This window comes from Coturnix japonica, chromosome 20 (assembly GCF_001577835.2).
Source record: "Coturnix japonica isolate 7356 chromosome 20, Coturnix japonica 2.1, whole genome shotgun sequence".
Taxonomy (NCBI): Eukaryota; Metazoa; Chordata; class Aves; order Galliformes; family Phasianidae; genus Coturnix; species Coturnix japonica.
This window is the reverse complement of record NC_029535.1, coordinates 6,666,783-6,687,835: the sequence shown is the minus strand read 5'-3', so window position 1 is coordinate 6,687,835 and position 21,053 is coordinate 6,666,783. Positions and strand designations below refer to the sequence as shown.

General features: G+C 40.4%; 1 protein-coding gene across 1 annotated transcript in view; it reads right to left on the bottom strand.

Moving 5' to 3' along the window:
- CDH4 (cadherin 4) overlaps positions 1-21,053 on the bottom strand; it is a 408,741-nt gene that overhangs the window by 143,158 nt on the left and 244,530 nt on the right. Inside the window, exon 3 of the mRNA XM_015881672.1 lies at positions 12,292-12,515. Within this exon, the coding sequence (XP_015737158.1) occupies positions 12,292-12,515 (224 nt within the window). The remainder of the gene's footprint in view (positions 1-12,291; positions 12,516-21,053) is intronic.

Sequence of the window (21,053 nt, the reverse complement as noted above, 5' to 3'; positions counted from 1 at the left end):
AAAGGATGGTCAAATAATTTGTGCACTGCTGAGTTTACACAGTGGAATGAGTCTGAACTAAAGACAGACTTGAGAATTAACACGAATCCCAAAGCTCCATGTATACTGAAATAATTAGTGTCAGCTCAGCAAAGCAGTACCAGCCTTTTTAGTCTTTATGAAATATTTGCTGGCAGGTGACTAGACAGTGACTAGCTTGCTTGTCACTCTTGATGATGTTTTCCTACATTAGAATAAATCATCAACATGACTCTGAATTTGGTATGTAGAATTTCAAAAGCGCCTTGCAACAACAGTTTTTGTTTAAAGAGAAAAAAAACAACAACAGCTCTTTTTTATCTTCATTTGTTGACGATGCATTCTCATGACCTTAATTTCTCTGGTGTTGTTTAAATACGTTGTACATGTTTTCTGCTGTTTAAAAGCTGTGAGACAAATGTAGTAACAAAGTCTGGTGAGTACAAATGCCAGAACTATTTAGATCTCCGACTAAAACATCCAAGAGCATCTCTGGAATAACAGCAACGACTAACCACGTGCCCCACAGAACTCCCCTGTACTTCTCAGTTGGCGAGTACCTAAAGTTCAACTCAAAAGCAGAACGTGACACCGAGTTAAATTAATTATAAAGAACAGCTTCAAATTCTGTTTCTGCTGAATAACAGTTTTCACTGAAATAACAACTGCTGCCTCTCTCATGGCCTCACTGGCCATATGCTTTCCAGATTCTCAGGCAGAGATCTTCAAAAGATAAAATGTTCCTCTACCTTTTGTAGTGTCATCAGAACACAATCTGTCCACAGCCCTTATCAGAATCAATCGAGCACCTCTAGTGCTACAGCTTTATGGTAGCTTCCTCCCTCTGCCTTTGTGAGTTGCTTTCACTCTGTTACACGTGGAGAAATGACAACAGGCATTCCAGCAAAATAGAAGTCCATCAATTTCCAGCTTTCCACCTTGTGCCCTAATTACTGGCTTTTCTGAAATATGAGATCCTTCAACATGCTCTGCACTCAGAAGGGACATGCTCTGTGCTGGGATCTGCTCCCCCTGTGCTGTGCTCAGCAGCAGGGCAGCAGTGACACCGAAGCAATTCTCTGTTTGTCTCTGGCTGCAGGTCCTGCTGCAGCTCAGTGCAGTCCACCCTCAGAGCAGGAAAAGGAGCTGAAGCTGTGCATTGACACAGTATTTAGAGGATGTGCTTGCACAAGTGGATTTTTCTAAGCATGAAACCATCTTCTCTGCACCAACAATCACTGACAGTATTCACAAAATGCCTCCAGCATAACCTGCTGTGCAGTACCTCCCACACCTCAGGTCCACGCATGAGCACAGGGAAGACAACATCTGCAGCTCCTGATTTTCCAGGTGAGCTGTAGCCCATGCTATCTCGACATCGAATTCACTAGACTTGAGATTAGAAGTAGTGTCCTCGCATGTCAGGAAATCATCCATCCAAACAGCACTGCATGATTTGTCTGCTGTCCAGCATTTACCTTTGGTTTTAGGTAGGAAAAAAAAACCACAGAAGACAGGAAAGCAGATCTTCAATGCAAAAGTCATATGCTCTGATCAGCTGAAGAGTTGCACTGTCTCCTCAGACACAGGCCAGGAAGACTATGCTGCTGACCACAACTGCTGGGCCCTAGCCCAAATATTTTCAAGTGCTGTCGAGAAACCAACACAGTTAGGCCTACCTAATATGTTTAGAACAACAGATTTTGTTTTACATCACCTTAGAGATATCTCGTTATCAGAGCTACACAGAGCTGCAGCACCACAGCCCATTCTACAGCAGCAGAAGAAACATGTGCCAAATGGAAAATTGCATCTACTTTCTGTTCTGAAAATGACATGGTGACATCTAGAGTTTGTTACAACATGATCAAACACCAAACATGGAAGCTGTGAGGATGGTTTTTGGCAATACAAAGACATGATTCTATAGTATAAAATAGATAATTTAGTAATTATGTCTGTGTTAGTTCAGGCTAGAGGAATACAGCTCAGCCATTTGAATATCTTCAAATTCTGGGAGAAAAAGTGATTACAAAGCGTGGGATGAAGAAAAATAACAGACCATGCTGAGATATAAACTTCTTATGGATTTGGATTCAGTATGATTTAATGCCTTAGTATTCATGGTAAGGCACAATATTTTAAAGCTTGCTAACGAAGCAATACAAAACATGCACTGCTAGCCGTTTTACTCAAAGCCTATATTCTGCAAACCTGAGATCATCTCTTTGCTTGGCTTCTGATGGGCTTCTTGTCCACATACACAAATACACAGCAGAGATGCAGGCAAATCTTGATAAAGCCACTGCATTTTTCTGCTAATGAAATGCTTCATTCTATTAAAAGTATTTACAGTATTAATTATGTGCAGTTGTTGGGCAGGGAAGGAGCCCCTCAGAGCCCATATTCCTTGTGTTTGATCGAGAAGCCATTAATGTGCTAAGGACTAACCGCAGGGCAGGTGGGCAGTACTATCTTTGCCATTCACCAATTTTGTAGGAAGGCTATCAGCTAAAACCAACTCAAGACATACAGAGGTAAACTCAAAAACCTTTTACTGAAATGGCAGGTCAAGCTCTAAGAAAAAATAAAGTGAGGTTGCAGGCAGTGCAGTCTTATCTGCAAGGGCTGTGCAAAGATCTTTCCTCTCAAAGGCTGCTCCACAGAAGGCGTAGTGCTTCCCTGAAGTCTATGCCAGTGATTTCAATGGCATCTTACAGGAGTAACTCCAATCCCTTCTCAGTGTAGTGTTGTATTTAACGATGGTAAATACAATTGGCTGCATTTAGAAGAGGATGTGTATCTAAACCTCTAGGGGCTGCTGGACTTGAAAGCTGAATAGATTTAGCAAAGTTTTCTCAGAACAGCTGAGGCTGTACAGTGCCCCAGCTGACTCCAATTGTGTCACAGCACTGAGAGCTCATGGAGACTCACAGTCTGCATTCAGCAGTGGCAATAAATAGTAAGACAGAACAGCCATCTAGCTGCTGGCTGGCGATAAGCCTCTACCCTTTCAGTCAGCTTAAGACATATGATTTTGGGGAGACTCAAGATCAACCCCTCCTCACATAAGACACACAAAGAATTCACCGAAAGAGGACATGTGGGTTCCCTACAGAGCCCAAACCCTACTACCCCCTGCGGTGGAAAGAAGGCTGCAAGACACTGAGTTTCCACTAGCCCACAAATAAAACCAGTGAGTGTGAAGAAGTACCAGCTTTCACCTTCCGCTACACTTAGCAGTAGCCAGTCCCGCCAGCTGGCACGTCTCCCCTCCCAGCCAACCTGCCTCTGATATCCGTCAGCCTCTGGCTACAGAGACATCTGGAAGTTATTATCCAGCAGAGCGTATCACAAACCCATTTACATAATATAATATCATATTTTGTGTTCCTGCTTAGCTGAACATTTTGGATCACTCTAATGTTTGGGTAAATAAGCCACCATTCTCTGCATATAAATAACAGTGTGTTTTTGGGTATGTTTGTTAGAGATTATTAATTTTATAGGGCTCAACCCGCAAAATGGATGAATGCTCCAGATTCAGAACTAACATATATTATTCTTGCATCTGAAATAAAAGCTAACTGCAATAGAAGGTGAGGTTATAAAGCCATTCTTTCCCAAACATCTATGTTACTTATGATTTAACTTGTTTTTTTATACACCAATATTACTTATTAGAGAAAGTTTAGCACATTGCACTAAGCATTTTTCAGGAAAGAAATAATACTTGGTTTGCTTTGTTTCAAGCATCATTTCTAGTCTTTAACCAAGGCAACTTGGTTTTAATTCACTTTTATCAATCCAAGTGGATATAAAGACATCTTTAGCCCATTGTTCAAACGTATCCACCTTCATCTCCCTTATCAATACATATTTTGAAAACTTCTCCTATTTTCTACCACAAAAAATCAATTTAAAATGTATAATCTGAAGCATTTTTACTTGTTTCCATGGTAGCTGGGAAAAGGACAGGAGAGAACGGTATTTACCAAACAGAAAATAAGACAATGAAAATACAGCTCAGTTCTTTAACAAAGGGAACACAAGAGCACTGCTAAATAAACATTTGCATGAATTCTGTTCTAAAGAGACAACATTTTGCTGACATTAGGGATGGCAGTGGAGGACGAATGAGTCCTTTTTTTCTCCCCCAAAATACACCATTTTCCCAGTTTTTGATCATCTAGCAGAAAAGAGATACTTCATTTTGCGCTTTCATGCAGTATAATGAAAGGGCTGCAGAACAAAAGGCAAATTTATTTATTTTAGGGTAATTGATTCTTTTGTATTTAGGTCATTGCTGAATGTGCCAAAGTTGAGGGCAGGAAAATACAGTTTTAAGAAGAGAAGACATCTTATTTTAGCCTTTCTTTCATTGCAGTTTGTCTCTGTTAAGGTATTCCTCCAGAACTATGCAGGTAGGGGTCCATAATCTAGTTTTCTTATTCCGCCTCCTGAAATACTGTTATGACTGTCTCGATTAGCTCTATTTACTAATAGTTGTAAACACTGTGGTAAATGTAATCACAGAGAGCTTCATATCAAGTCCCACTGCCATCAAGGCATAAATTGCTGTTCATGACTGATTTGTGTCAAAGTGTTCAGAAAACTAGTGTTTTAGCAGCAAGATGCTCCAATGCGTGCAATACTTCAGCAGGGGCATTAAATTAATGTGTTCGCAGAGAAGCCACTAATTGACAATGAGACGTGATTTTGGCAGTAGACTTCCACTTTAAAGATAATGAACAGTGTTCTGATACAGAGGAGAACCCCCTCTGCTCCTAAAACTATACTAATAATTTCCGGTATAAACAGGGATAGAGGGAACCAATCCTGATAGGATATTTCAAGTGCCAGATCAAGCTGTTTGATCATCATGACTTACAAAAGCAAACAGTGGAATCTCAGCATTTGTGACCTTTCTCAAATCTGGTTGCGTACAGTCAGGAATGTTATGTTTGGTTAGGAACTCATTAAACAAAATTACCTCTCCATTTATAGAAACCATACAATTACAGTATAAAACATTTTAATTAAATCAGCTAGTTAAGCAAGAATTCATTACTTTTTTTTTTGTTTAATCAGTTAGCAGTGGGGCTGCATAGAGCAGTTCACATTAGAGTCAATTAGTAAGAAAAATTGTCAGATTTGGCAAGTGCATGAGCTTCCAGAATACATCAACTGACAGGGAAGGAAAAGTTTGACTAAAACCTAACAGAGTTATGGCCCCCAGAGGAAAAGAGCCATGTAAAATGCACACCCAGGCATTGGGTATGGCAGATGCTGTGCCCGCCCAAGGAGTTCGTATCAGAGCTGAGCACCTGCTCATATGTGCACTGCTCCTTCATTTCTGAAGGATGATGTGTGCATGCAAATTGAGGGCTGTGAGGTTCATGGCCGGATTTGCAGGTTCTGGAAAATTTTAAAATTTTGGAAAAATCCAACATAAGTAATAAAGTGTGATTGAAGTATCTGAGGAACCAAACCGTACTTCAGCATTGTAGGGCTACAAAGGATGAAAAAAGAAAAGGAAGGGCATCAGGTGAAACTAGGACATTTTTAAGCACACAGAACACAACACTCACACTTGTAAGTCAGGCAGGAAAATCTCTCTTTCCTGCAGGGTCTTTACTGGGCAACTAATGAAATGGTAAGTCTGGACCCTAGGAAAACAAGACATTCATTCACCAGTTTATGGCAGAGCCCACCAAGCTGTCACAGAATACTCCTATTCAGCATGACAAATACTGTTTAATCTCTTTGATCAGAAAACCTGATGAGGTTGGTGGTGCAGACAAGGGCTTCACAGACACAGCCTCCATCAAGCTTATGTGATGGTCTTCCTTTTCCATTCTTAGTGAGAATCACATACCAAAGCAGGTACATAAGAAATCCTTCCGTCTTTGGTGGAGTCTTTTACAGTTTCAAATATCTGTGACACCTTCCTTGACATTGCCAGGCTCTGAATATTATAAGAGCCTTCGATGAACAGAGGATGACATCATTCACTAAGCACAGCTCTTGATGTGCTTTTCTTTCTCATTTTAAGGCTTGAACATCTTATCTGAACACGAAAATTTCTGAGGAGGCTGTTTCCTTGCAAAGCTCCCCACATCAACTTGACCTTTTCACATTCCCTTTGTAAGATCTAATTTTGCAATGCTTCTTAGGTAGGATTGTTTAAGAAACAACTAAATTACTGTTGTCCCCTACCTTCTAGTGTTTACAGAAAGACACTTCTGTCTTCAACTTAACGTCATTCTCATAATTGGAAGAAGCCATGCATAATGCCTTCAGAACTACAAGTACTTCTTAGGAGTATAGTTATTAAATTACAGAATATTTTGTACTGTTCTGCTTCTTTTCTGTTCAGATACCTATAGGACAGGAATAAAGGCAGTGGAACTTAGAATCATAGAACTTGGCATATATTATTAACATAAAGAACAAAACCATATTGGAGCTTGATATTAGCTTTCTCTTTCCAGACGTATCTCACTAAGAAAAAAAGCCATGAAATATCTGGGCTGGAAAAACTCCTACACCCTGACAGAACTTCTAATGAATAATTTTATGGGCAACATTTTAAAGTTTGCTCCAAAACCCCTTTCTGCTCCTTCCAGAACAGCCTGTTATAACTGTACTTCATCACAGAAAGAAGCAGGAGCAAATCTACACCTTAACAAGCCTGTGAAACATTTTAATCTCATTTTATTTTTCTAAAGCCATAGAAGTTCAAAAGATACATGAATTAAAATAATCATAATGAATTAAATGTAACAATATTCCTTCTCTTCATAATGTTTGCAAGTAAAAAGATCACAAGAGATTTAAGAGATCACAAGCACCACCGCTACTTCACACAAAGTGAAGTAATTCATTCTGGTACTTCTCCTCAGCACTAGCAGGAGAGTTCGTTCTTTCAAGTTATCCTTTGGTTATTTCAAGAGCCTCTTGAGAAAAGGCAGTTCTTCTCTCATTCCTCAGTATCGGAGTGCACCTAAGCATATACTTTACTATGAACACATTCAGTTTACCCCTATTTCCATCATGAAATTGAGGTGGGTGCTTAAAAGCATTGCTAGACGGAGGAAGTATTTGAAACCCCACTGCTGACCCATCAGCAATGGCTGCTGGCTCAGCCCACTGCCATGTTGGACACTCAGGTCTGCTGGCTCTCCTTGCTGGCAATGCCAAGAAGAACAGAAAGCAGCTGTGCTACCAGCTGACAAAGGCCGTCTTAAAATGATGCTCCCACACAAAGGCAGCTCTGTCTTTTACTCAAACTTCTGTTTACACACAACTGTCAATGAATTAACACAGCAATGAAGAGTTTTTTTAGGAGACTGAGCCCAAAACATTTCTTGTAGCAGCAGTCAGACTTGAGCCCTTTGCAACAAAGAACATGAAACCAGAGGTCAGGAGCTTTGATCTCATGAGGGCAGAGCAGACATCACAGGCAGGCAGTGCGTTCCAGTCCGAGGGCTTTGTTTTATCAGAAAAGACTTGTTTCTGTGAAGGTAGTTCAATCCTCGCGACTACTTTTTGTTTGAAGGAAGGCAGATCTGGAGTGAATTTCACTTCAGGACGATCTTTCTAGTGTGGCTTTGAGCCTGACCCTGGGTAAGATGCTGACTATTTAAGAACTAAATGCAGCGAGTGCAGTGCTTGGAAACTTCACGTAGTGGGCTGATTTTCCAAGGCAATGAGCACCTGTATGTCATATCTTATCTTGGTTTCAGTGCAAGACAATGTGATTGAGTGCACCTGAAAATCAGGGCAGGAAAGTTCACATGTTGTCACAAACAGCACTTCCAGCTCACGCGATGATTAAATGCTAGATGTTCAAATTCACTTAAGCATGAAGTCAGACAAGTTCACCTGACGTGTCATCATTAGACTTCCACAATTACGTGATCAGTCTCACTGGTAACAGTTATATGATATTAACTTATTAATTTACTCACAGAAGTTCTGGAACAGGGCAGCCCCAAGGCACCTGCTGGACAGCATAATGAGCTGGTTCTGAAATCATATCTGCATATGACCACAAAAAAGGTAGGATGACAAATACAATCCTTTTCCTTCAGCCCCTCTGTGAGGATAGCACAGCTTGAAGGCAAACTCCATCACCTTGATGCTATGCATTGTATTGTGTCCCAGTAAAAGGGAAGGAGGGAAAGCAAACAACTGAGGCAGCTTTCCCCCTTCCCGCCTCTCCCCAACCTCCATCTCTTCCATTGGCACCCACTTGAAAGAGTCAGAGTAAATAGGAGCAACAGAAGTACAACTCCTGCTTAAGCAGTCATTTTCTTCCATCAAGGGAAGGATATGTCTTCATTGCTTCCAACCCTGTGCAGGGCATCCTGGCTAGCGCAATAACTGAGGTCATAAACATGATCGGTGCTGAATAAGCCTTTCCTTGCCTGGAGACCTTTGTATTTGTGATCAGCAATAAAAAGCTGTATTGGAATTTAAAATCTCAGCTAGGTAAAATGCCAGAGATGATTATTTAAAGGCTTTAAATAAAAAACAAAAAACTGGCTGTAAGAATCACATTCATATTGTATGGCTGTGGATTCCTACCTGAGTAATGAAAAAAGCCCCAAATAAGACAAGACAATAAAACACAACCTGGGCTTAAGCAAGCATTGTTGTTTGGCAGTATTTCTCAGCATTTTAAACACTAGCTGCGTGCCCATGTATTTATCAGACTTTAACTGCACAATTTCTAGTGATTTAACATTACAAAAACATACATACTTACATGGTCCAAATATGAGAAGCTAGAACAATGAGAAATCTAAGTGCACGCAAACATGATCCAAGCAAAACAATATTTAGTCACTGTCAGAAAAGAAAACCAGCATCCTACATGTACTGAATACACCCTGCATCTCCAAGCTCTTCCCCTGTGTTTTTATGATCCCGATTTGAAATCATGGATTGAGAAAAACAGGAAAACTAATAAAGAAGAGAAATTTGCCAGAAAAACCAACCACACAAATGGTCAGATGGAAACACTCACTGAAAAATAAAGTCCAGAAAGAGAAGGCCAGAACTTCAGATGGGGCACGTTAGTACTGGGAGCAGAGGATGCTGATTAGCAAGGAGTGATGAGCAGAGCTTGGACTGCACAGACATGGGGATAGTAAGGAAAGTGAAGCACAAAGAACTGTGTGTGCACTTGTGCACTTCAGACAACTTGAGCTTCTACAAATAAGAAGGACACTCTCAAGACTGAGGTCTTAGCAATGTCACCATTCACAAGCAATCTTTGGACCTGTGGTTAAATCAATATCCAATTGTTATACATAATAGTCTGCACTCTTAGGAAAGAAGACATCACACTGCTAATTCCAGATAAGTCAAGTCTGGCTTTACTTCCTTTTCTTCTGGAGCATTATCCAACTCAAGTTTATCTTTCATAAATGCTGACACAATCCACAACAACTTAATATTGTTTCATAAACAACCTTCTTTTCTTTCTCTTCTTTATTTCAAATTATGCCCACAGGTCTGATTGATACTTTAAATTGCAACAACAGACAGCTAGACAAGAACACTGTAAGAAACTTTATCTTAAGTATTTATTGTTATGCTAGAATATCACTCTGTTTTCTCTGGGGTAATTCGTCACTCCTTGTGGGAAATATGTGACCTCATTTGCATTTTCTAATTGAATTGCTATCATGTTTCCTGCAAGACTGAACAAAAAAAGTTCCTAGAGTTACCAACACCACTTGTGTTAACCAGAAATAAGTTTACCTGAGTGTTGTCTGGGGAGGAGGGGAAGAAGTATGCTTCACATATCATAAAATATGCATTTTAAATATTTGCCTTCTTTGCCATCATTTCATCCTCCTAGCATTAATCTTTATTGTAGTCATTCTTTATTTTTATTATTTTTATTTTTTTTAATTTTTTATTACAGCAGTTGGGAGTGAAATTTTGCAAATTGACCCAGGTAATTCAGTTATCAAATGCAATTAGCGCATTTATAAGGCCAACATTCAGAAGGAGGGGAAGCTGTTATTGTGTTGGACCGCTCACCATCACAATGTCAGCTCACACTGAGAGACATTGCACAGCTGTGGGATCTGAGGCACAAGACACCAAAAGCACTGATTTTGCAACAAAGGCACACAAGGGGATGCCTATCCTGACATCAGCCATCCTGAACCGATTCACCACCCACCCTAAGGACACGTTGGCCATCCGCAAACCTTTCCAAATCTGCCATGGGAATTTCCATTCCTATATACTGTGATAATAAAGGACCACAAACACAAAGAAAGATGTTTTTGAGGGTTGTATCCTCTGTGCCCCCAGGGAAGCAGACCATCGCCTCCATTCTGCAGGCAGGCTGTAGGTTTACTCCCTGTGCCAACTTCTATAACATTCATTCTGTACTAATTTCTGCCAAATGTCTGATAACAGCCATTCCAGACAGGATAATATTGCTTTCATGGAGCTTTAATTCTTGGGTAATTGTGAACTAAATTCAGATCTTCCCTTTCAGTGATGATTCAGGAAGGAAAGAGGGGCTCCATCTCTTATGTCACCTCACTCCTCTCTTAGACTTTTCCATCTCCACAGTGTGAATATACCACAGCAGTCAGAGAAGCCTTTAAAACAATCATGTAGTTTTGCTTGAGTCATATTGTACCTTAGAGAAACAAATGTGAAATCTGTTTCCAGTAAAAGCCACGAAATGTAGTATATTAAGGTCATGGCCTGAAACACATTGTATTGGAAATTGTTGTGGGTTTTTTTTAACATAAACACAATTATTTTGAACTGAACTCATAACTATATTTCTTCCTTTAGTAAACAAAGGATTATTTTGCTTGCAAAAAGCACAAGCATTTAAATAAAATAGAACTCAGATGCCTACTGTAGGGACTCGCAATAAAACTCTCCTTGTGACCTTGTCATTAGTCAGTTTTTTTTTTTGTATTTTCCCAGCCTCAAACTGTACACTAATAAGGCTTTTAGAAAGGAGGGATATGAATTTTAAAAAGCTTAACTCTCTTTATTTTTGAACCAGAGTTCAGCTTATATTAACATCAGATGAATTTCCAATCAAATATTTTACTAAAGCACCAATGTGTACTTAGTTTTCTTTCTGCTACACCAAGAAGGAATTTAAAGCTGTATATAAGACACCTTACTTTGTTCCTTCAATATTTAATTACTTTTAGAAGGAAGCAGTATTTCTTTAGTTAGAAAATGGCAAATGCAGCTGACATAACATATAGGGCTTAATCATATCTCGCACAAGCCAGAATCTTACTGAAGAGCAGCAGAAATGTATTTATGTGACTCTAAGCCATGCAAAACCTCAGGGGTCAGCCCACTGGGTGACTACTAGATTTAAGACTCTCCAAGTCTTTTCCATCATGTCTCACACATGATGCAAGTCTTCCCAAATGCTGCAGCTTTCTTACACCAAGGCACAGAAAAAGCTTCTCTCCCTCTTCCCCCTCCTCCTCCTCTGCCCTCTATGCCCACGCTCTGCAGAGAGAGAGGAGAGGCCAGGCTTGCTGTGACAGCCACTGCAGTGCATTAATCCAGTCTGTAGCCACGGCCAATTGGCCCTGCCTGTCCATTCCCAGCTGACACCCACCTTCATCCTTGCTCTACAAGGTCTTCAAGACTCAGCAATAAATTAGGTACTCAGCCAATTTCCTGCCAATTTTACCCTAAACATAACTTCAAATCTAGCAATGTGCTTTAATATTATACCCAGCCAATGAATAATTGTTTTTTTGTTTGTTTGTTTGTTTGTTCGTTTTTTCCCCCTAAATGCAAAGAGTGTAACCACACTTAATCAGTGTTGCAAGGGATCAGTCCAGACTTACACTGACAGGGAAGAACTGCTGCTGAAGATGATATGGAAGAGGTGGGCCAGAGATAGCTACACAATGAGAAGACCAGAGGAATTTGTGTGTGTTAACAGCCCCTGATTTCATTGGCACCACACATCACAGCCCATGGCTGTATTTAACATAGGCAATATTTTTTTTGCATTGTTGGACAAGGAAATATTCCTGCTTTTGGTCTATATGCATGAGAATAACAAAGAAAGCAAGCATCTGTAAACCATTTGCAAGGAATTTGCTACTGCTTATGGTGGTTTCCAACTGGACAAATCCTCTGGAAGCACAGACATGATAACACAATCATGTATTCCATCATGACGTTTAAAGGCTTGGGTACAGAGTCAAAGGAAAAATGAAGTAAGAGCTCTGAAAAGATCCCTACCTTGTGTCCATTGTGCTGCAGCTTTTCTCCCACCAGAAATCTGACAACGGCCTCCCACCTGCCCAGGGTCTGCGGATCCCAGGCGGTCACCATCAGGATCAGCTGCTTCGAGGCCATTTGCACCTGGCGGACAGCATACATGGTCCCATCTGCTCTCACCTTGAAGTCTGGGCTGTTGGTTTCATACCGAACTCCCTTGTTACCGGCACAGTTATTAAATTTTACTAGAACAGAGAGCAAGAGATAGAGAAAAAAAAAAGTGTGAGATTGGCGTGATAAGAAAAGCAATCAAATACAAGTTTCAGACGTTTAATTTTCACTGATGTCTTCTATATCTCTAATAACTATCAAGGAAATGATTTAACTGTTTCTTCGACCTTTCAGGAGCGCTCTTGTGCTTAATCTCCATTCCCTGGAGAAGTTGTAAGCCATTTTTAAAGTATTTGATACAGTTTCATTAGATCTCAAACACAGCTGTTCCCCATTTCTACAAGTGGATTTCTCCCTTGTCGCCATTATCTTTTAAATTCAACTGGAGTCTATTACCCACACTGTGGGTAGGTTTTGTTTTTTTTTTTGCATGAAATGTTCTCCATTTCCCTAACCCTCCAATAACCTACTTACCAGATAGCCTATCTGCACATTCTTAACTGAAATTTAAAAGCCCATAACAATTCCATTATCAGAAATAAAGAAACAAAAAAATTAAAGAGGGAAAACTTAAACCATTCTGAGGAGCACATCTGCTGCTAGAAGTGGGTCCTCACAACCAGAGCTGCAATCCCACACTGGATAACCACTCATGGTACAGCAAGAGGAACTGTAAAGCTTTGCTTCACAAATTACAACTTGTCATTTAAAAGCTTGCACCATCAGATCCGAGCTCCCCAGTAGACAGTATTTTTACTCTTGGCATTTTTTCGGTCAAATACATTTACAGTCTAGTTTGAAAACTGTTTTTATTGGCATTATGAAGCATGTCACATACATTAGGCTGGAAAAAAAAGCAACCCAAACTATTAGATGACAAAATTGACAAACCTGATAGAAATTGAACCTGCAGCTAATCACATAGGAAACAAAACACTTTCTGCCATTCAAGCAATCCACAGGGTGGAACACACGTGGTGAAAGAAAACATATTGTACCTGTAAAAATATCTCAAGCGAGTGTGAATGGATACAGAGCTTTCTAGCTGGGACCATTACTTGGCTTCTCAAATGCTGTGGCTTCTGAGTGCTTCACAATCACACACACACAGAATCACACAGAATGACCCGGGTTGGAAGGGACCTCAAGGATCATGTAGTTCCAACCCCCCTGCCTAGCAGGGCCAATGCTCCTTGCCTGCTCTGAGCAAAGCAAAATCTGCTGGCCCAGGTGCTGGAGCTTCAGCAGACACTTTGCACAGGACAAACTAGTGCAGTGGGAGAAGGAGCTTAGAGGCAGTCCAGGCCAGAGGAGCTCCTGGAGCCAATTGGACACCAACCATCTCAGTAAAGGTTTCTTGACCACAGGACTCCCTTTCTCCTCCTTCAAAGTGCGCTGCTCCCTCATCAGGATGCTCTACCCATTCCACAACCACACATTTACAGAGGCTTTTCTAGGCTGCACATTGAGTTAGACCACATCATCAGTACATTACTATGTGCATGCAGTGGGAACTGTTAGCTAATGCTGCAGTAAATTATTAAGCACAAACAGTAACCGTCAGACATTGATTTACAAAAAAGAAGACAGATAAAGTTACCTAGTATATTTAAAAAGCGTGTGTAATGCTTTAAAGCAATTTCATTGTTACAGTCTACAGCACTAGGTTCTCCTTAAAACTGGAGGCCAGGAAAAAAAGTCCCCCATGTTTGCTTTGGAAAGCAGGGGTTTGCTGTCTTTGCCTTCACTGTAGCTCAGCCTGCAATAAATAACCTCCATGCCTATCTCATCTGAAATGCTTTAGTCCAGACATTTGACCAGTTATCTCTGCTTTCTATCTCCAGAACCATAACAAATGCTTTTCAGTGTAATAGGAAGCAACATCTCCTGCATCACTCACAGTCTGAATGAAACATTGGCCACCATTTCTCTAAGGGACAGGATATTACTTAATTGCTACTTTGACCACAGATTGAAGCTCTTGGCATCCCTACTTTTTAGCCACTGTCTGTCACAGCAAGTTGTTGATATTCAGTAGTCTGGAGTGGGGGATTTCTATCTTATGATGGTGAAACATTCATCAGGCTCAACAAGTAAATAAGAAAGCAAGTCAGTGCTCAGGATTGGGGTCATCTGGCACAAAACAGAAGGCCAAAATTTCTTATCTCCCAAAACAAAGTGTTCTGAATGGTGTACTGAGGATAGTGCCTAACACCAATCTGACTGCAGGGACAATTCCAGGCCAGTGCTCAGATCCACACCAGACTTTGCTCACTGACAGTAAAGACACAGCCAACAAGCCCACACACTTTACACTTTCATTTAGTTTTAGGCTAGTCTGAAAAATAACCATTCATGAAAGCACCAAAGGAGGTTGAACACAGGCAGTTTGCTGGCACCTGAAAGAACTGGGGTGGCTTCAGGGGGACTGGTGACACCAAGGAGACATCCCATGCCCTGTAGCATTCCTCTATCTCCCAGCAACTTCTGCAAAGCTCCCATGCATTCACAGCTATAACAAGCAAACATGTTGAGTGCTTTGCTGCTAATATGTTATTTATTCTCATCTCTGCGCCATCAGCGTTGTTAGAAACAGGGCACATCAGCTGGTGTGTTACTGCAATCTTCTGCTATATAACGGCAGTGCAAAAAGCAACTTCCATCCACACCTCTTCAAGTTCCAACCTATTACATACAAAAAGACATTTGAAGAAGAGAGAGAAAGGAGTGATAATGACTGCACGTTAATAAGAATTCAGAGCCTTCTTTGATTTTATTGAGAAGGAAAGCAGCCCTACAGAGTAATAAGAGCCAGAGAGAAAAGAAATCTCTTCCTATATGTATGCAGTGATTTCGGGACTCAAAGTACTTAAACATCTGCTTAAGACACAGCGCGTTGCACCAATATGCTGCTCTGTGTCATATGTCACTGTGTCGACTTTTATGCTCCATTATCTAAATATGGCTACCTCTTAGACAAAGTCCCTCTGTGCCTTGCTAATTACTTCCATTAGTTTAAAACAAACTTGACTAGAGACAGAGAAAATCCTGAGAGAAATTATGTCTAATTTTTTAAACAAGCAACGTCTCCGCTCCACACTGTGCTCTCAGGTAGCACAGGTAGGGGGATGCAGCAATGAATCACACAGCCAGCTTTGCTGAAGAGTCCTATGGAGCTGCAAGCAGAGAAAACTTTCAAGGACATCCGAATTCCATCATGCTTTGTCATGGCCAGCGGCTGCACAGTGTACAACAGCCTGAGCAGCAGCAGGCAGGCTGCAGCCCACCTGGGTGGTACCCCAGGAGCTGGCTGCTCATTGCTGCATGTTTTTAAGGCCTCGTGCACCTATGGCCATGTCTACACTAGCAGATGACAGCGTGCCCCAGCAGCAGACACTGAGGCCCCAGTGTCTTCTTGCTCGGGAGGCTCAGCCTAGCAGTCAGTGCAACCCCAGCCTCAGCCTTACAATGGCAGCAGTGGGCCCTACAAGTCACAGCGCATGAATGTGAATTAAATTGATTTCACCTGAGATCTGTTCATCCCTGTGACTGCCTGGTGATGTTCAAAACTCAGTGCCACCAGTAAAGCCTGTGCCTTGGTACCGTGCAGAACACACAATCACTCCCTGTCTTATGGAAAGCAGTACAACAAACACAACAATTGCTAACTGTCCTCCCTGCTAAGTCCTCTGCTTTCCCTCAGCTTGTGGAGAGGAAGCTGTGAGAGATGCCCACAAGCAGATCTCAAAGCAAACATTCTCCTACAACCAGTGCTAATAAAGAAGCAAGTTTGGCTTTGCAGATGATTTCTGCCTCACAGGGAAGGCAATTGAGAAGCTCATCAAGGCCCAAATACCGGGGACCACAGCGTTTAGCTGCTGCTAGGTATAGCTGCTGCTATTGCTCTAGGCACCATTTGTACAAAGCATAGAAGACACATCTGCAGCACAGCATGGATGAACTGCTCACATTTTCACCACACGGCTGCAATGGCTGACATTAGTAATCCTGTGGTTGTCCTCCTTGTTTCCCTGTGAAATGATTCTTTGGAATGCTAAGTGACTACAGAGAATCATTTCACATGCATATATATACACACATACATACACTTACATATTCTTTTTATGTGCATACATATATATTTGCATATCTCCATATTTAATATTTTACCAGATACATATGTATGTATCGGAGAAAAACCAAATTGTTTCTTTCTGTAACAAATGCTGTATCTCAAGGAAAGGACATCTCTGTATTTTCAAGTCCCGCCTCTTCTTTCTCCTCTTTGCTCTCATGGAGACAGAAACTGAAATTTCACCCACTGGCAGAAAATTTTCTCTTTCATTCCTTTGGAAAGATGTAAATCTATGCAATTTGCAGTTGATGCAACTCTTGACTCTAAAATAATTTAATAAATAAACAAATCTCAGCTCTGTTTACCAGACTTAGATCTCTCTGTGGACACAAATCCATCTTTCTCCGACCAGTTTGAAGTCGAAAGAACACTGCATGAATTTAACATTCAAAAGCGGGAGCATCAGTAATTAGGGTTTCAGATAAACAGCAGAGCCACACATCTATCATTTTTACAGGATGGTGAAAAAGAAAACTTTTTTTTTTAATATACTCTGGAAAAAATGTTCAGTGATGCTTATCGAAAGCTTATGCTGAAAACAGCATCAAATGCCTGATGAAAAGAAAACCAAGAAGGCACCCTCATTAGCAGGCTTTTAGGTTTAACCCTTTACCCTCATCATTTTTAATTGCTTCCCTATGAAAGGAAGAAATACAACAATTTGATATATGCTGAAATAGGTATTGAGCGATGGGGGAAAAAAGCCACAGGAGTCTGCAGCAAACTGCTGGGCACCTGAGAAAAAAACTGGGATCTTTCTTCAAAAAAGACACAAGGTAAAAAAAAATTCAACAAGTTTTGCATTGTTCCCTTTTATTATTTAGCTTGTTAAGCTAGCTGGACAGAGTCAAATGATCAAGTGAGGATCTTGAAAGACATACGAATACACTGAACTTCCTTGCCCTCCAAATGCCTGAGAAATGCATTGAATTTAATAGGACTATAAATGGTATAAACCAAAGAAGAGACTTTAAGCCTTATCCTTCTGGATTCTCTGTTAGCTTCTCCTAGTCCATTAAAAAGTGCCCCCTCTGGCAAGCTGCACAGGGCTGGAGGAGCAAGAGGGATAATACTTATTTATTAGGATTTACTACTTCCTGGCACACCATCATCCCACAGCTCAGGACATGAGCCCCTTCAGGTCTCCGTTTTTAACCATGGTTTTGATTATTAGCCCTGCAAAGTTGCTTCGTTCCTGATAAACTTCAAAGCAGCAAATGCACCCCCCTATTTACTGCAGTATCTCCTCCTCAGGTTGTGTCTCTGTCCACCCAGCGTGACTGTGACAAACCTGAACCGTAAGTCCACCCCTGTCAATGTCACTAATAGGAGGATGGCTTAACTGTCACCTCTGGGAATATTAGTTGTCAGGGCAAACTGCAGAGTCCTGGGGCCTGTGCAAAAATGTCTCTTTCATGCAATCTTCTGCTGTGTTGGTACTTCTGTCCCAGTGCTCCCAACACCAGTGCCCAGCCACATTAGCAGGCTGATGACAGCATTTGCCTATGCCTATCACAACAAATACAGTAATGAAAAGACTGAGCACCAAACTGCTCAGTTCACTAAAATATGCACACATCACCCCATAAGCAAAGCTGAGAACTCAACCCCAAATTTCAGGCTTCTGGTTTCTCATTCAAACAGTTGGAGCGCACTCCCCTCAACCCTCCATTAACCAAATAGATAAAATGTTTTAAATAGGAAAATGGACTTTCACAGGCACTTCACAGAAGTAAGTTTCCAAAATTGGCACAAAGGTAAAAAAATAAATAAATTAAGGAACATTGCACAGCTTATTGCTGAAATTGCTTCATAAAACAGAGTGCTGTGGAGAAATGGAAATGCTTTGGTGGAATTCCAGGAATAAATATTTTATTTACAAAGTCTAATGCTGAGAGGAAGAAAAGAGGATCCTCCTTCTCTTGTACTAAAAGGACAAATGTACAGAGGTACAGCAGGCTTTGACTACTAGAAAATACCTGGAGATGTTGCTGTTTCAGTGTTTTGTGGAAATAAAACTTCATTTGAGCCAATCTATTCACAAGCAATACAACACATCAGTCCTGAGTGCTCTTTCCATCTCACTCCTGCTTGCAGTGAATCCAGTGCTCTCATATGATGCACAACTATATTTGCTGCTCAGTTAATAAAATACTCTGAGCCCTTCTCCTTCTGTACCAGAAAAAACAATGCATAAACACACACAAAAACAATAGCTGTAAAACCTGATAAAAACGATGTATAATTTTCAACCTGCCATTCCTAATTTTATGGGTTACATTTTCCAACCACATTTCCCATAAAAAATATTACTCTAATAAAGGCTTAGTGTCTTTATTTAATATTTATAGTACTGTGGGAGAACCAAACTCTCCTGGTAAAATGGTAAGAGCAGCAATTCAAACAGCTCTAATACACATATCCCCAGTGATCAAGTTTAAGAGTACACAGTTTAAGAAAACGCTTCGATACAGAAAAACATTTGAAATAAAGGGATGTGCTGGTTGGTATGGGGCTGCATACAAAAAACGTGCATGCCCACACCCTTTGTAAAGCATTGATTAAGTGTTCACAAAATACAACAACAAATGAATGAGTTATCAGAATTAACAAACTGACCAACATCTATCAGCTGCTGAAAATATTCAGCATGATTTCCCATTTTCTTTATACTACTTCTCAGAAATTAATAATAAAGACAAGGACTGCAATTCTATCTGCTTTCCATACCTCAGGTCAATGTCAAACATCACAACCGATTTTCCAGAGAATTATTTACAATCTCTGAGCTATGACTGCTGATATTTGTCTTACTGGAATAAGTTAATGTAACAAGTTAGCAAGTGTAATTATGTTCACCAAAATCTTTCTTTGTCTTGTAATCTACAGTTACAGTGAATTGTCCTGTACAGAACATGCAACAATACAAAATTCATGACATTCTCAACCCACTGTATACTTGTTAGAAGCAACTCCATGTGCTAGTCAACTGGTGACACTTTGAAACAGCCAACAAGCAGCGCTAGGGTCCATTTCTAGCAATGAGACAGATTTGAAAGTGTACATAAAATAGGTTCTTACATTTAGAAGTATATTTTGAATTTCACCACTTCAGATTCCAGATCCCAACCCCTCCATGACCAAATAATCCATGCAGGATTTGGACCTGTGCTATTAAGCTTCTAACTACCTCGCATTCATTTGCAGGTTGTTGTGTTTGCTGCAACCAGCACTGCCTCCAACAGGTTTTATGGGCAAAAACAAAAGCCTCTTCATATACTATAAGTTAATGAGAAAAAAATATATAAAAAATAATATATATATATATATATGTATGTATGTGTATATATATATATGTATGTGTATATATATATATGTATATATATATGTATATATGTATATATGTATATATCTGTGGGTTTGGTACAGCTACACAGAAAATTCATCATTTCATTTCTAGAGCCACAAAAACGCTTTCAACACCATTTCCAATTTTACATTCATTTCTAACAGCTCTTGCTTACATGGCTCTGCTTCCGTGGTCAGATAAAATGAAAAGGAACAATAACTTCCAGCACATTGAAGTCAGGATCCTTAGAAAGTCATTCTGTCACCTGTACAGTCAGCCAGTAGCGATGAGGAGTTGAGAGTACATTAAAAAAAGATCTAAATCCCATTCAAACAAAACAAAACCAGCCCTACAGTAAACAAACTGCCATTCCCAGACACTGCCTGCCTCCTTCATACTCCCACCAGTGCTATTTTTCATTTACTTGAAGCCAATTCAACTAAAATATATGTTTTTAAAGGGGGAAAAAAAAATATGTGTATTTCACTTTTGGTATTGGAATTGGAGGGGAGTAGAGACCCCCTGGAGAGAAGGACTGTAGAACATGATAGAAAAGATGAATCACTGTGGCAACAGCCAGCCAGCCATTAATTTTCAGCAAGCCAGGAGTTGGTCCAATTAAAGCAGGCTCCTTTCTCTACATTAACATGCTTTATTCAGGATTTTTTTTTTTTTTTTTCTGAAGCTAAAACATCAGCTAGAGACCCCAAAGGCTTTTCTATTTAGGATCAATCAATCTACCTTGCTGCACTGTAAAACACACACTGTCAGCTCTGAGGCTAGCTCAAAAAAGAGCAACAGTGGAAAAATTTGATAAATCGACATGTTCTGGCAGTTAGTAGAGGGATTCATCCTACACTGTCACTTATTTTTATCTGATTAGAAACCAGTGTTAGTAAATGGAATATTGCCTTCTATCCTCTTCTTTGTATTTAGAATCAGGTTGGGGGAGTCATCTGATACCCAGTTTCCTAAATCCAAGCCAGAAGCTTGCCACAAAGGGAGACACCACTCAGATTTTAAGAGACAGTCAGCTCACAGTGGATTCTCCCCAGTACAGGAGCCTGAACCTGCTTCAATTAGCACCCCACATTAAGGATGCCGTTCACCACTTTCTATGCGTGACAC